Genomic DNA, 14,831 nt, shown 5'->3' with positions numbered 1-14,831 from the left:
TTTTGGAGTCACTGGAATTTAACCTTAATGCACTTAGCTTTTTGTTACTTAGATGGATTCGTCTATTGAGATTGGGGGCCAATTAACAATAAAAAGTTTAATTCTGGAATTTAGGTCCAAGAACTAGACTGCCAGTCTCTTGAACCCTCATAACTCAGGCTCACGGTAATGGTGGACTCTGGCACAAACATGAGAGCCCTGGGTGTTTTCTTTTTTTTCTTTTTTTTTTTTTTTAGACGGAGTCTGGCTATGTTGCCCAGGCTGGAGTACAGTGGCGCAATCTCTGCTTACTGCAAGTTCTGCCTCCCGGGTTCACGCCATTCTCCTGCCTCTGCCTCCCGAGTAGCTGAGACTACAGGCGCACCACCACAACGCCCAGCCAATTTTTTGTTATTTTTTTTAGTAGAGACGGGGTTACACCGTGTTAGCCAGGATGGTCTCGATCTCCTGATCTCGTGATCCGCCCGCCTCGGCCTCCCAAAGTGCTGGGATTACAGGCGTGAGCCACCGCGCCCGGCCCTGGGTGTTTTCTTTTTTTTTTTTTTTTTTTTTTTGAGACGAGTCTCGCTCTGTCACCCAGGCTGGAGTGCAGTGGCGCGATCTCGGCTCACTGCAAGCTCCGCCTCCTGGGTTCACGCCATTCTCCTGCCTCAGCCTCTCCGAGTAGCTGGGACTACAGGCGCCCACCACCACGCCCGGCTAATTTGTTTTGTATTTTTAGTAGAGACGGGGTTTCACCGTGGTCTCGATCTCCTGACCTCGTGATCCGCCTGCCTCGGCCTCCCAAAGTGCTGGGATTACAAGCGTGAGCCGCCACGCCCGGCTGGGTGTTTTCTTTAACAGAGAAGCATGCCGCTCCTCTCCCGCGCTCCAGAACCCAGCCAGACAGCCAGGAGCCAGAATGAAATGTGATACGTAGAAATCAAGCTCCAGGATCTCCTGTTTTCCTCCTGTGTCCTGATTATCGCACAGGAAAGCAATTGCAGTTCCCAAAGTAAATGTTTTCCCGCCTCAGCTCTGTGTCTATCTAAGGCAGTGTCTTCCTTGGTTTCCCACAGCATCCCTTTTTGTGTGTGGCTTTTTAAGGTAAAAAGACCTCCTCTTACTAGAGCCACTATCATAGTATTTTTTTGTTTTGTTTTGTTTTTTTGAGATGGAGTCTCAATCTGTCGCCCAGGCTGGAGTGCAGTGACATGATCTTGGCTCACTGCAACCTCCACCTCCCAGGTTCAAGCAATTCTTGTGCCTGAGCCTCCTGAGCAGCTGAGGCACAGGTGTGTGCCACCACACCAGGCTAACTTTTGTATTATTAGTAGAGATGAGGTTTCACCATGTTAGCCCAGCCGGTCTCAAACTCCTAACCTCAAGTGATGTGCCCACCTCGGCCTCCCAAAGTACCGGGTTTACAGTTGTGAGCCACCACGCCCAGCTTCATAGTGTGTTTTCCACTCACAAAGCATATTTATCAAAGCCAGAGTTGTCAGTTAAAAAGAGGATAATACAAAGTAAAAATAAGGCTCGGTGAGGTTCACACCTGCAATCCCAGCACTTTGAGAGGCCGAGGCAGGCAGATCACTTGAGGTCAGGAGTTCGAGACCAGCCTGGCCAACATGGTGAAATCCCATCTCTACTAAAAATACAAAAATTAGCTGGGCGTGGTGATGGGTGCCTGTAGTCCCAGCTACTCGGGAGGCCGAGGCAGGAGAATCACTTGAACCCAGGAAGCAGAGGTTGCAGTGAGCCTAGGTCGCGCCGCTGTACTACAGCCTGGGTGACAGAGCAAGACTCCGTCTCCAAAATAATAATAATAATTTAAAAGGCCATATTTATATTGCCCCAGGGTCCACTGTGTTTCTTATCTCACAGATGGCTCAGGCTAGTTTTGAGAATCTGTTTCTTGAAAATACCTGTAAGATTTATGCCTTGCCCTTTCCAAATATAATGAAATGTTATTGACACTCCAGAAACGCACCTGCTCTCGCACGTGAGTCGCTAATGTGTATCTGAGGCTAGCATTTGCATGGGTTGAAGGTGCCAGGGATGCCTTTCTCTGAACACCTTTGTTTTTTTTTAAGAATCTATTCACAGTTAAGGGGAAAAAAATGTTCGAAAGCGAGCCATTAGCACATTATTGAATTCTTGTTTCCAGCCGACAGCTGTGTTGTGCTTCGTGTAATAGGGTACATTTACTGATGCCTCGATGCTGTTCTTTTGATTTCCATGAATTTGAGACACTCAGCACTCAAGTGTGTATAGCTGTGTGTTGTTTCTTGTATTCATTATGTGTTTCCTACTTTCAAGTCATAAAAGCCTCACTAGATATCTAGAGGCCTGGAGTCATAAACACTTCATTATAAATGCTTTCGTTGTTTCTGCAAATTCACCGAATTAAAATCCTTCATTTATTGAAACATGCTTGAATCTTCCACGAGAGGTTTTTGACAATCACTGGATTTGTTTCGCAGGAAGAAAGGAATGTTACAGGGAGACTGTGAGTATCCAAGAAATGTAAAAAAAGACATTTACCCAGGATGGAAAAGAATACCATGAAATAAAAACACATGAACAGTATCTCACACACACACACACACACCCACAAATGGTATATACTATTTTCCGTAGCCTTCTATTGCCATTATGTGTCACCATAAGAAACAATTTCATCCCTTTTGTGTCCAGTCAAGCTTATCATTCCCATTATGTTCTATTCTAGTTCAGGTCTCTTTTTTCATCCTTTCAATGGTAGTTAAACTGCCTTTTTCCCCCTCTGCTATTACATGAAAGTCAAACCTAAAAGGATATTTACTTATCTTGTATCTCACACGTTCATTTATGTTTGTTTAAAAATTGAGGCCAGGCGTGGTGGCTCATGCCTTGTAATCCCAGCACTTTGGGAGGCCGAGGCAGGCAGATCACGAGATCAGGAGTTCAAGACCAGCCTGACCAACATGGTGAAATCCCGTCTCTACTAAAAAAAATACAAAAATTAGCCAGGCATGGTGGCAGGCACCTGTAATCCCAGCTACTCAGGAGGCTGAGGCAGGAGAATCACTTGAACCAGGGAGGCGAAGGTTGCAGAGAGCTGAGATCGCAGTGAGCCGAGATCGTGCCACTGCACTCCAGCCTGGGGGACGGAGCGAGACTCCATCTCAAAAAAAAAAAAAAAAAAAAAAAAAAAAGATAAAAAGAAAAATTGAATCAATATTTTTTAAATAATTTTTTGTGGGTACATAGTAGGTGTAAAGATTTAGGGGGTACATGAGATGTTTTCATAAGGCCTGCAATGTGAAATAAGCACAATGTGAGGAATGGGGTATCCATCCCCTCCAGCATTTATCCTTTGTGTTACAAACAATCCAATTACACTCTAAGTTATTTTTAAATGTACAATTAAAAAATTGAATCAGGCTGGGTGAGGTGGCTCACACCCGTAATCCCAGCACTTTGGGAGGCCAAGGCAGGTGAATTGCTTGAGGCCGGGAGTTTGAGACCAGCCTGGACAACATGGCGAAACCCTGTCTGTACTAAAAATACAAAAATTAGCCAAGCATGGTGGTACGCACCTGTAGTCCCAGCTACTCAGGAGGGTAAGGCAAAAGAATCACTTAAACACACAAGGCAGAGGTTACAGTGAATTGAGATTGCACCACTGTACTTCAGCCTGGGGGACAGAGCAAGACTCTGTCCCAAAAAAAAAAAAAAAAAAATCAATATTTAGGATATGTCATCAGAAAAGAGGGAATGTTAAGTGCTGTTTGCTTAGAAGTGACTTGCTATCGGCCAGGTGCGGTGGCTCACGCCTGTGATCCCGGCACTTTGGGAGGTCAAGGCGGGTGGATCACGAGGTCAAGGGATCGAGACCATCCTGGCAAACATGGTGAAATGCCATCTCTATTAAAAATACAAAAATTAAGGCCGGGCGCGGTGGCTCACGCCTGTAATCCCAGCACTTTGGGAGGCCGAGGCGGGTGGATCACGAGGTCAGGAGATCGAGACCATCCTGGCTAACACGGTGAAACCCCGTCTCTACTAAAAATACAAAAAATTAGCCGGGCGAGGTGGCAGGCGCCTGTAGTCCTAGCTACGCGGGAGGCTGAGGCAGGAGAATGGCGTGAACCCCGGGGGGCGGAGCCTGCAGTGAGCCGAGATCGCGCCACTGCACTCCAGCCTGGGTGAAAGAGTGAGACTCCGTCTCAAAAAAAAAAAATACAAAAATTAGCCGAGCATGGTGGCACGCGCCTGTAGTCCCAGCTACTCGTGAGGGTGAGGCAGGAGAATTGCTTGAACCCTGGAGGCAGAGGTTGCTGTGAGCCAAGATTGTGCCACTGCACTCCAGCTTGGTGACAGAGTAAGACTCTGTCTCAAAAAAAAAAAAAGTGACTTGCTGCCTTGAAAAGTGTTCTAGATTTCCAACATTTATGACCTCCTGGCACTAGTGAGACACACACCCTCCCACAGATGAAAAGTAGATGCTGTTTTAGTTAAAGATAAATGGAGAGAAAAACTTCAAGGTAATTAACCTAGATATTTATTTGTATCACTGCTGTATGACTGTCAAGTCATATTTGTCAAGTATTTGTCATTAGTTTGTACACACACCCAGCCCTACTCTCAAATAAGACAAGATGAATATACTGCAAGTGTGTGTACACCACGGGGAAGGGCTGGAGGTGTGTGTGCACTATAGGACCTATAGGCAGCCTGTAATTGTCATCACCTATGGACAGAGGGATTAAGAACTCTGTAATCGCCAAGATTCCCAGAATTGTTAACCTGTCTTCCAGATAGTTTTCATCAAAGACGCTATTATTTCAATCTCCTTCTTTTACTTTTTAGGTGGTCCGAGACATTCTGCTGATTGGACATAGACAGGCTTTTGCATGGGTTGATGAGTGGTATGGTAAGTCAATTTCTCCAAAATAACTTGTAGAACAACTTCATGTTGTCTTGGGCTTTCTGTCCATTTGGCTTCAACTGCTACCTAGAAGGACAACAACAAAGGCAAGGCCGCTGCTTCCTGTGTTGGAAATAGCACTGTCTGCCAAGCATAATGAAGATGTAATTATAGAAGCTTGGTCTAAAATAACCACAGAATTATTGACTAAGTAGGAACCTCAGGATGTTTGATGCTTACATAGTTGATACGCATGGCTCCATCATTCTCTGTTAGATGGGTTTCAAACCCATCCTAATTTACCCCAAACATCAAGATCAAAGCTGTCTGAAGCATCCTGTCAAGTAAAAGCAGTCCTTTGATTCAGAGAACATTTGAAACCACCCCTTGCCGGGCGCAGTTGCTCACGCCTGTAATCCCAGCACTTTGGGAGGCCGAGGCGGGCGGATCACGAGGTCAGGAGATCAAGACCATCCTGGCTAACACGGTGAAACCCCGTCTCTACTAAGTAATACAAAAAATTAGCCAGGCATGGTGGCCGGGCGCCTGTAGTCCCAGCTACTCGGGAGGCTGAGGCAGGAGAATGGCGTGAACCTGGGAGGCGGAGTTTGCAGTGAGCCGAGATCGCACTACTGCACTCCAGCCTGGGTGACAGAGTGAGACTCTATCTCGGAAAAAAAAAAAAAAAGAAAGAAACCGCCCCTCACCAAATATATACAGGTTCTGCAAGAATTTAAGGGCAGACAGAGTTATAGGTGCCCTGTTAATCCTAATTGAAACTATTGTTCTGGCTTTTTTGTTCATGATCTGGGAAGAGTTAAACAATTTCTACACATTTCCAGCAAATGAAAACAAGGTTAGCTTTATCCCATGATGGATGGACCATCCTTCCCAGGTCCTCAGCAGTCTTGTTTTGTCCACATGAATTTTCTGCACTCCCAGAATCAGTCATCAGATGGCTACCGTCCTTGGCTATAAATAGAAAGGAACACGCCCCACCAGTGACTTAGGTTAGATCTGATTTTCAGGTCGATTGTCTAATGAAATGCCCTCCTCTTTGGCCTTTTCCTAAGTCACATTAAATTTGTTCTGAGTATAACCTAGATTGCATTTTGGTCCTTTTCTGTCATTGTTTCACCAACTCCCTCCCTTTTCTGAGCAGAAGGTACCAAAGTACAAGGACACATTAGACGGAAGGGGCAAAGACAGTCATTATTATTAATATTGTTAGCTATTTCTGAGCCACATTTAAAAGGCATGGTTCTATAAGCTATGGGCTTTTTTTTTTTTTTTCTTACTGCCTTTTCCAGTTTTCCCAGATCTGCACCTTCTGAAGAGCAAATGCACCTTCCTGGGTTTGTCCAAATGCGGATCATTTATGCTCTCTTATCACACACCCACAGAATGCCGCTCTCATGCCGCAAAAGCAATGGCTTGCCACATTGTCATGAAGTCTCCCAGAGACCTGTCTATTTCTAGTTGTGTTTTGTGAGGCAGGCAGGAGAGTCTCCTGTGATTACTTCCTCTGATCCTTAAATAAATCTTTCTGGTTGTTTTTTTCTGGGGAGCTTTTCTCCAATTCTCAGAGGGAGCACAGACCCCAAGAAAGGGTAAGAACTTCTGGTCTCTCCCAGCTTGTGCTCCTCAGAGCTCACGGTTTCCTTGCTACCAACACCAAGGAAATATCAAAAGGATATTTAAAGAATCATAGGTGCAAACTAATTAGAAGTTTGGCAAAAAGAGAGGTACCTGAAGGGCCAAAAATCTGCCACTTTGAAAACCAACAGACAGGGCACTTGGATAGGTTTCTCTCTGTTGCCAGAGTGCCAAAGAAGATTTTTCAGCTAAAAGAATAGCCGGGCTCTGATCAAGAGGACAGAATAATAAAGAGGGTTTGATTAGAGGCAGGATATAGGAAGAAAACCCAGTGTGGGTGGGTATCTAGTAAATCAAAGGCCAGGAAGGGGATGGGGCCTGACTTTCCCATCTCAGCTGAGCCTAGGGCAAGGAAGAGACTTAGGGACTTTTTTTTTTTTTTTTTTTGAGACAGAGTCTCGCACTGTCGTATGGACTGGAGTGCAATGGCGCGATCTTGGCTCACTGCAACCTCCGCCTCCCTGGTTCAAGCGATTCTCCTTACCTCAGCCTCCCAAGTAGCTGGGATTACAGGCTCCCACCACCATGCCCTGTTAATTTTTTTTGTCTTCTTAGTAGAGATGGGGTTTCACTATGTTGGCCAGGCTGGTCTCGAACTCCTGACCTCGTGATCCGCCCACCTCAGCCTCCCAAAGTGCTGGGATTACAGGCGTGAGCCACTGCACCCGGCCAAGACCTAGGAACTTCTAATAAAAATTGAAAAAAAAAAAAAAAAAATTTCTGCCAGGCACAGTAGCTCACACCTGTAGTCCCAGCACTTTGGGAGGCCTAGGATGGAGGATCACTTGAGCCCAGGAATTCAAGACCAGCATGGGCAACATAGCAAGACATCATCTCTACAAAATAAATAAATAAAATTAGCCAGGCACAGTGGTGCATGTCCGTAGTCTTAGCTATTCAGGAGACCGAGGTGAAAGGATCACTTGACCCCAGGGGCTGGAGGCTGCAGTGAGCTATGATGGCACCACTGCACTCTAGCCTGGGTGACCGAGCAAGACCTCATCTCTTAAAAAGAAAAAAAAAAAAAAAAGAATTCTGGGATTACAACAGGAGCCCAAGGCTTGAATAATGGAAGCAGGAGATCTCCCCGAATCTGGAGACCTTCAAAAGAGAGCACTTATTTACTTAGGATGAGTGAAGTGGAGGCCTTTAACAACTAAGGAGTCTATTGTGCAAAAAACCTTTTCTTTATCTGAGCACAAAACAACAGTGTGGGCTTTAGTGAATGTGGATCATTAGGACACCTTGCACTCTCCAGAGTGGGTCTCCCCTGCATACATTAACATAGCCCCAACCAAAACAAACAGCCTTTTCACTCAGCAATGGTCTGGGAACTACACCGTTAATTTCTTTTAAGTTTCTGCAACCATCAGTACCCACAGCTGAGCCCGCTGACCAGGAAAACAGTTGCTCCTTCATCACACAGATGCAGACACTCGGTGAATCAAATGAATGGAAATGCCTCCTGTCCACAGAGTGCCTTCTCAGTCCCATATTCAAAGTAATTCTGGGAACTGTGGGCCATGTGCGCCACTGGTACCCAGGCTAAGCGCCCACCAGCATTACCCTTCCACTCCATTTTGGGGTACCTGAATGACTTATTTTTATTTTATCTGGACAGGCTCAATGAGGCTCTCATTAGTAAACAGAAAAGGTCCAAAATAAATCCTTGCCTATAGCTATAGCTTCTATCACTGGTTCTCAAAGTAAGGTCCCTGGACCTGCAACGTCAGCATCCCTTGGGTACTTGTTAGAAATGCATATTCTCAGGCCCCACCCCAAACCTACTGATTCAGAAACTCTGAGGGTCTAGCCCAGCAATTGTTTTAACAAGCCCTCCAGATGGTTCTGTTGCTGGCTAAAGTTTAAGAACTACTGGCTTATAGCATGGGCTATAAACCAGACTGGGACATTGGGTTGTAAGGACCATTTAATTAATTCAATCCAAATAGGTTAACTAGAGAATCATAGCTGTCTGCAGGGCCAACCATGCTCCAGCCTGGGCGACAGAGGGAGCCTTTGTCTCTAAAAAACAAAAAATAAAATAAATTTAAAAATGATTGCAGGAACCCAAATTCTTACAACTCTGATTTCTTGTGAGAATTAGAAAAAAAGCTTCCCTTTAGATAGATGAATTAGAAAAAGGTGCCCCTTCTGGGCAGACTCAGCAGGTGCTCTGGGCTTAGGGCTGAATTTTAGCCCCATTCGCCTCCTCTGCTGTGTGTTCATACAGTGCACAAACTGTACACACTGATGCATGGGCAGCTCTAGATGTCTTTCTCTCTAATTAGACTCACCACCTCCAGTGCTTAATTAAGAGTCAAGAAAAAAGGACATTGTTGAGAGTAGTGATCATTTGTCAGCCAAGGATTAATTTTGTATCTCTTCTGAGATTCAGCATTTGGCTGTCATGAAACTGTTTCCCTAAAGAGATTTTATTCTGCTCATGTTCATTGTAAAGTGTAACCATTTCCATACTGGAGGAGTTGAGTGTGTCTTTCAAAGCCGTGATTGTTCTTTATCTATGAGCCTTGGGTCTCTCTGCATGACTAGAACACTAATCAGAGAAATAACAACATATTTCAGGAGATGGGGTGAGAGGGAAGGTAGATAAAAATAGGCAGCCCAATTTCACAAAGGCATGGTTTTGCTTTACAAATCTGACAGTGTTTTGAGAAAGGAACACAGAACATTGCCAGAAGGAGCCTATGATTGAGGTGAACCTCACGAATGTCTTTGAAAACCTGACTCTAACCAAAAAGTATGAGGGAGGGAGAGTTCTGGCTGGTGTAGACGACACTACCTCATGAAAGTGACTTAGAAATCAGCCTGGAGTCCCTAGAGCAGGTCTAACAATGAGGGAGGCAAGATTAAAATGGAAAAAGAAGCCTGCTAGGGGTTGCATTAGCTGGTTGAGTTCACCAAGCCAGCATTTTCCAATGCAACATTTTATGTGTGTGTGCTTGTATTCGTTTATCTGGGGAGAGAATGAATAATTTTCCATCAGATTTTCAGAGGAACCTGTGAACCCTTCCCCTGCCTACTCCCTGCTCACAATTTAAAACTACAGAAAAAAATCACAACTATAAGGCTGGCACAGTGGCTCACACCTGTAACCCAGCACTTTGGGAGGCCAAGGCGGGCAGATCACCTGAGGTCAGGAGTTCGAGACCAGCCTGGCCAACATGGTGAAACTCTGTCTATACTGAAAATACAAAAGTTAGCTAGGCATGGTTGCGGACACCTGTAATCCCAGCTACTCAGGAGGCTGAGGCAGGAGAATCGCTTGAACCCAGGAGGCAGAGGTTGCAGTGAGCTGAGATCGCACCATTGCACTCCCGCCTGGGCAACAAGAGCGAAACTCTGTCTCAAAAAAAAAAAAAAAAAAAAAAAAAAAAATCACAACTATAGATTACAGTTCTAGATCTTAGTGGTCTGAATTATGTGGAAAAGGTATATACACCACACTTTGAGGATTGGCTACTTTCACTACAAAAAAATGGAGTCACCCTAAGCTTTTTGTAAGAAGCATGTATTGAATTTATAATCATTGTAAAGGGTTTAAAAAATGGCATTTCTCAAAGGATGGCTACCATTTTGCTGGAGCCAAAGAAGTATCCATTCTTACTTATGATTTCTGGAGCCTCCCTGACCCAACTACTTGTTCAAGACTTTTATTTTGACTTAGAATGATGTAAAAATGACTTCTGTTTTGTTGAAGGAGGCTGAAAGTGAATGGAAGTGTTTGTAGAGGGAAATAAAGTATAATGTGCCATTTCACAGATCATTGAATTAGAACAGAAGACTCCCCTTTTTAAAATGTTTGCCGCTGCAACTGTGTGGTACAATGAAGGAAAATTCACGTTTGCAGATGCTTCGTTCAAGGGCATTTGTAGTTTCCATGTGTGTTCAACTGACTTCTAAAGGCCTTTCAAACATATGATCTTGCCTCCACTTCCTGTGAAATTAACCTCCTTTCTTTAAAAATACAATGATTTAAAGAAAATTGCCACCATAAACAAAGCTAAAAGACTAGGGGAAAATATTTGCCACATATGTAGTCAACAGGATTACCATCTATAATATATAAAGAGGTCCTATAAATTGAAAATTTGGCCGAGTGTGGTTGCTCACACCGGTAATCCCAGCACTTTGGGAGGCCAAGGCAGGAAAATCACTCGAGCTGAGGAGTTTGAGACCAGCCCTGGCAACATAGGGAGACCCCATCTCTACAAAAATTAAAAATTAGCTGGACATGATGGTGTGCCTGTAGTCCCAGCTGCTTGGGAGGCTGAGGTGGAAGGACCACTTGAGTCTGAGAGGTCAAGGCTGCAGTGAACCATGGTCACACCACTGCACTCCAGCCTAGGTGACAGAGAAAACCCTATCTCAAAAAAAAAAAAAAAAAAAATCACTCAAGAAAATGGTAAAGGATGTGAATAAGTAAATCATAGAAGAAGAAATACAAATGGCCAACAAACTTACTACTAATCACAAGAACTGTAATGAGAAAAACAAGAAAATAGGACATTTGCCCATCTGATAGCAAAAATTTAAGTGATTATATCCAGTTTTCAATATAAAATGATAATCCAATTTAATAAAATATACCATAGAAATGATAAGCACAAACAACTTATGACCCAGCCAATCCACTTCCAGACTTTTATTCTGGAATACACATGAGGCCGGGTGCAGTGGTTCATGCCTGTAATTCTAACACTTTGGGAGACCGAGGCAGGTAGATCACCTGAGGTCAGGAGTTCAAGACCAGCCTGGACAACATGGTGAAACCCCTGTCTCTACTAAAAATACAAAAAAAATTAGCCGGGTATGGTGACACGTGTCTGTAATCCCAGCTACTCAGGAGGCTGAGGCTGGAGAATCGCTTGAACCTGGGAGGCAGAGGTTACAGTGAGCCAAGATGGCGCCACTGCACCCCAGCCTGGGGACAGAGTGAGACTCTGTCTCAAAAAAGAAAAAAAGAAAAAGAAATACAAATTGCCCATGAAAACATGTACAACATGTACAAAGCTATTCTGTGTGGTGGTGTTCACATAAGCTAAAAGTTAGTCTCAGTGTAAATGTTTACTAACAGGATTCGCAATTAACAAATCCCCTGAGACCAGAGCCTCTTTGCCAAAGTGGAGCTGATGGTTGAGGAGGAGATTTTGGCTTCAGCCTAGTCACTGGTAGAGGAGAACGTTCTACTCAGGCCCCATGCAGTATGACCTCACGCCCTGAGATAAGAGTCTGGGATCTGATCTCTTCTCACCTGAAGGAGAGCAAGAAAGAGAAGAAAAGAAATGGCCTCTCCAGAGGGCAAGGAAAGGAAGTATTGTCCCACTGAAAGTACAGTGAGCAGGGCATGTGCGTCCCCAAAATACTTCCCAGGGCTGTTTAACCTCTGATAGCAGAGTGTCAAAGATATTAGGATGCACTTTCTTTATCAGAAGAAATACCGTACCAGTTGCAATATTCTCTTAAATCAGGCAATTATCCCCAGTATTGCTGGCTTAAGGAGTCTTTATGTAGGAAACCTTATTTAGGAAGAGTAAATTATGACCTTTCACAATCTATAAGTGAAGGGCTGACTGTTTACCAATGTATTTGCAAAGTAATTGACGTGGGCTTCCTTTAATTAAGAGTTTGGGCCGGGTGCGGTGGCTCACACCTGTAATCCCAGCACTTTGGGAGGCCGAGGCAGGGGAATCACAAGGTCAGGAGTTCGAGACCAACCTGGCCAACATGGTGAAACCCCGTCTCTACTAAAAATACAAAATTTAGCTGGGTGTGGTGGCAGGTGCCTGTTATCCCAGCTACTTGGGAGGCTGAGGCAGGAGAATCGCTTGAACCCGGACGGCCAAGTTTGTGGTGAGCCAAGATCGCACCATTGCACTCCAGCCTGGGTGACGAGAGCAAAACTCACTCTCAAAAAAAAAAAAAGAGTTGATACCCAGAAGCATTTGTTTGCTGGAAGCAAAGAAGTCTGAACCTAAATTGTTTCAAGTCACTCTGATCATTGAAAATCAATCAGTAATAAAGATGAATCATCATTACTGTATAATCTGTCATTGGGCACATGTAATTGAATTTACTAAAATATTGATTTCTATAGAGATTTTGAGGTCATATATGTTGCAAAAGCTAGACAGTGCATTTTACCAGCTAACCTGAACAGGAGCATTTTCACTTGATTAGGATTTCCATAAATTACTGAGAAATACTGAAAATATTTACATCATGTTCATACACATTTATAGTCTGTGAGGATATTTCAGGATTTAGACAAACATATTTCCTTCAGCACAGCAGGGACCAAATTATCACCATCTTTTAGAGAACTACTCTAGTAGGAATGTTCATTCCTATGTGGCAAAATTGGGAGATTTTCTTTTATAGAATTTTCTAAAATTTAGTTTCTTAACTCTTTGTTTAAAAAAAATAATAAGGGATGGCTGGGCGTGGTGGCTCACGCCTGTAATCCCAGCACTTTGGGAGGCCGAGGTGGGCGGATCACTTGAGGTCAGAAGTTCGAGACCAGCCTGACCAACATGGTGACACCCTATCTCTAGTAAAAATACAAAAATTAGCCAGACATGGTGGCACACACCAGTAATCCCAGCTACTCGGGAGGCTGAGGTGGGAGAATCACTTGAACCCGGGAGGTGGAGGTTGCAGTGAGCTGAAATTGCACCAGTGCACTCCAGCCTGGGTGACAGAGTTAGATTCTGTCTCAAAAAAAAAAACAAAAAACAAAAAAAAAAACCAGGGGATTATGCTTCTAGAGTGAACAGAAATTCTGGAAAAGTGTATCTTCTCCTTACCAATTCCAAATTGATGGTATCCATCTCATAATGATCCAAAATAACAAAAAAAAATTTTTTTTTTTTGAGACAGAGCCTTGCTCTGTCGCCCAGGCTGGAGTGCAGTGGCATGATCTTGACTCACTGCAGCCTCCATCTCCCGGGTTCAAGCGATTCTCGTACCTCAGCCTCCCGAGTAGCTGGGGTTACAGGTGTGTGCCACCACACCTGGCTAATTTTTCTATTTTTAGTAGAGACAGGGTTTCACCATGTTGGCCGGGCTGGTCTCCAACTCCTAGCCTCAAATGATCCGCCCACCTCGGCCTCCCAAAGTGCTGGGATTACAGGCATAAGCCACCCTGCCCAGCCCAAAAGAAGATTCTTAAATAATGATGTTTTTTCTTTTCCACAAGCAATGCATATTTGATGTAGAAATTTTTGAAAATGTAGATAAGCAAAAAGAAGGAAATTAAAATTGCCTGTAATTCTAACTCTTCAAAATAATCACTGTTAACATTTTGAAATATATCCTTTCACTGTTTTTTTAAATGTAAATAATGGTTTTCTGACTAAATTAATTTCATATGCTATGTACAGTTCTTTTTACCTATTTTTTATTTAACAATAGATCAAGGATATTTCTCTAGGATTAACTATTCTTCTACCTAATTTTTAATGATTGCATATCAGTCCCCTGGGTTGTTTTCAGTTTTTCATTATTATGAACAAGGCAGCAATGAATATCTTTGTTGTTAAACCCTTTTTCACATCCATAAAATGGATGCATCTTTGAAAGCCCATAGTCACAAAGTTTAAGCCCCTATCTTGACGTTGAGCTAATTCAAGATGAAGTATGATTTCTGTGGGGATTCAATAGAACAAAAAAAACCTATAACTCCTTGGCTTTTGTTTTCCAAATTACTGTCATGCCTGTTGGGGTGGTGGAGGGCACCCCCTAATGACATACGTGTAGAGAAACTTCTTTAAATTTTCAACTCCTAGCTAAAAATGATCGTCTAGTATTATTTCAGATATATTTGTGTTTAAGAAATGTTGATAAGCAGCCATTGAAAGTAAAGTGATTGTACTGAAAGAATGTGTTGTTATTATTAACTAAGATGCATTTGTTTTCATCATAAAGCAGCATCTCTTTATTGCTTTTTGGTTACCTCAATTTTCTAAAAGAAGAGCATGCTCCTTGCTTGGCCAGGCTGCTGCTTAGCATTCTTGATACTTACATTGCTTGTGGACCGCATTTTTGACTGAGGATTTCCAGGTATACCTGGGAATCATCTTCTGCATAAAATAGACCAGGTCTGGATTTAGAGGCACACAGCATCTTGGTCCCAGACCACAGTGAATTAAATCGTAAACTCCTGGCTAGTCTGCCCTTTGGAAATGAAGAGGATCTCACATGACACATGGATTGATATAAAAAGACACCAAACCACATGATGCAGAAAATACTTAAGGAA

The 14,831-nt window shown here is 43.5% G+C and overlaps 1 protein-coding gene across 2 annotated transcripts in view; it reads left to right on the top strand.

The window, feature by feature from the left end:
- Nucleotides 1–14,831, top strand: part of PITPNC1 (phosphatidylinositol transfer protein cytoplasmic 1) — a 319,349-nt gene that overhangs the window by 292,469 nt on the left and 12,049 nt on the right. For both annotated transcript variants that reach the window (XM_030828300.1, XM_030828301.1), the window contains exon 8: nucleotides 4,837–4,900. In XM_030828300.1, the coding sequence (XP_030684160.1) occupies nucleotides 4,837–4,900 (64 nt within the window). The remainder of the gene's footprint in view (nucleotides 1–4,836; nucleotides 4,901–14,831) is intronic.

This window comes from Nomascus leucogenys, chromosome 14, assembly GCF_006542625.1.
Source record: "Nomascus leucogenys isolate Asia chromosome 14, Asia_NLE_v1, whole genome shotgun sequence".
Classification (NCBI taxonomy): domain Eukaryota; kingdom Metazoa; phylum Chordata; class Mammalia; order Primates; family Hylobatidae; genus Nomascus; species Nomascus leucogenys.
The sequence above is the reverse complement of the archived record's forward strand: the minus strand, read 5'-3'. Positions and strand labels throughout refer to the sequence as shown.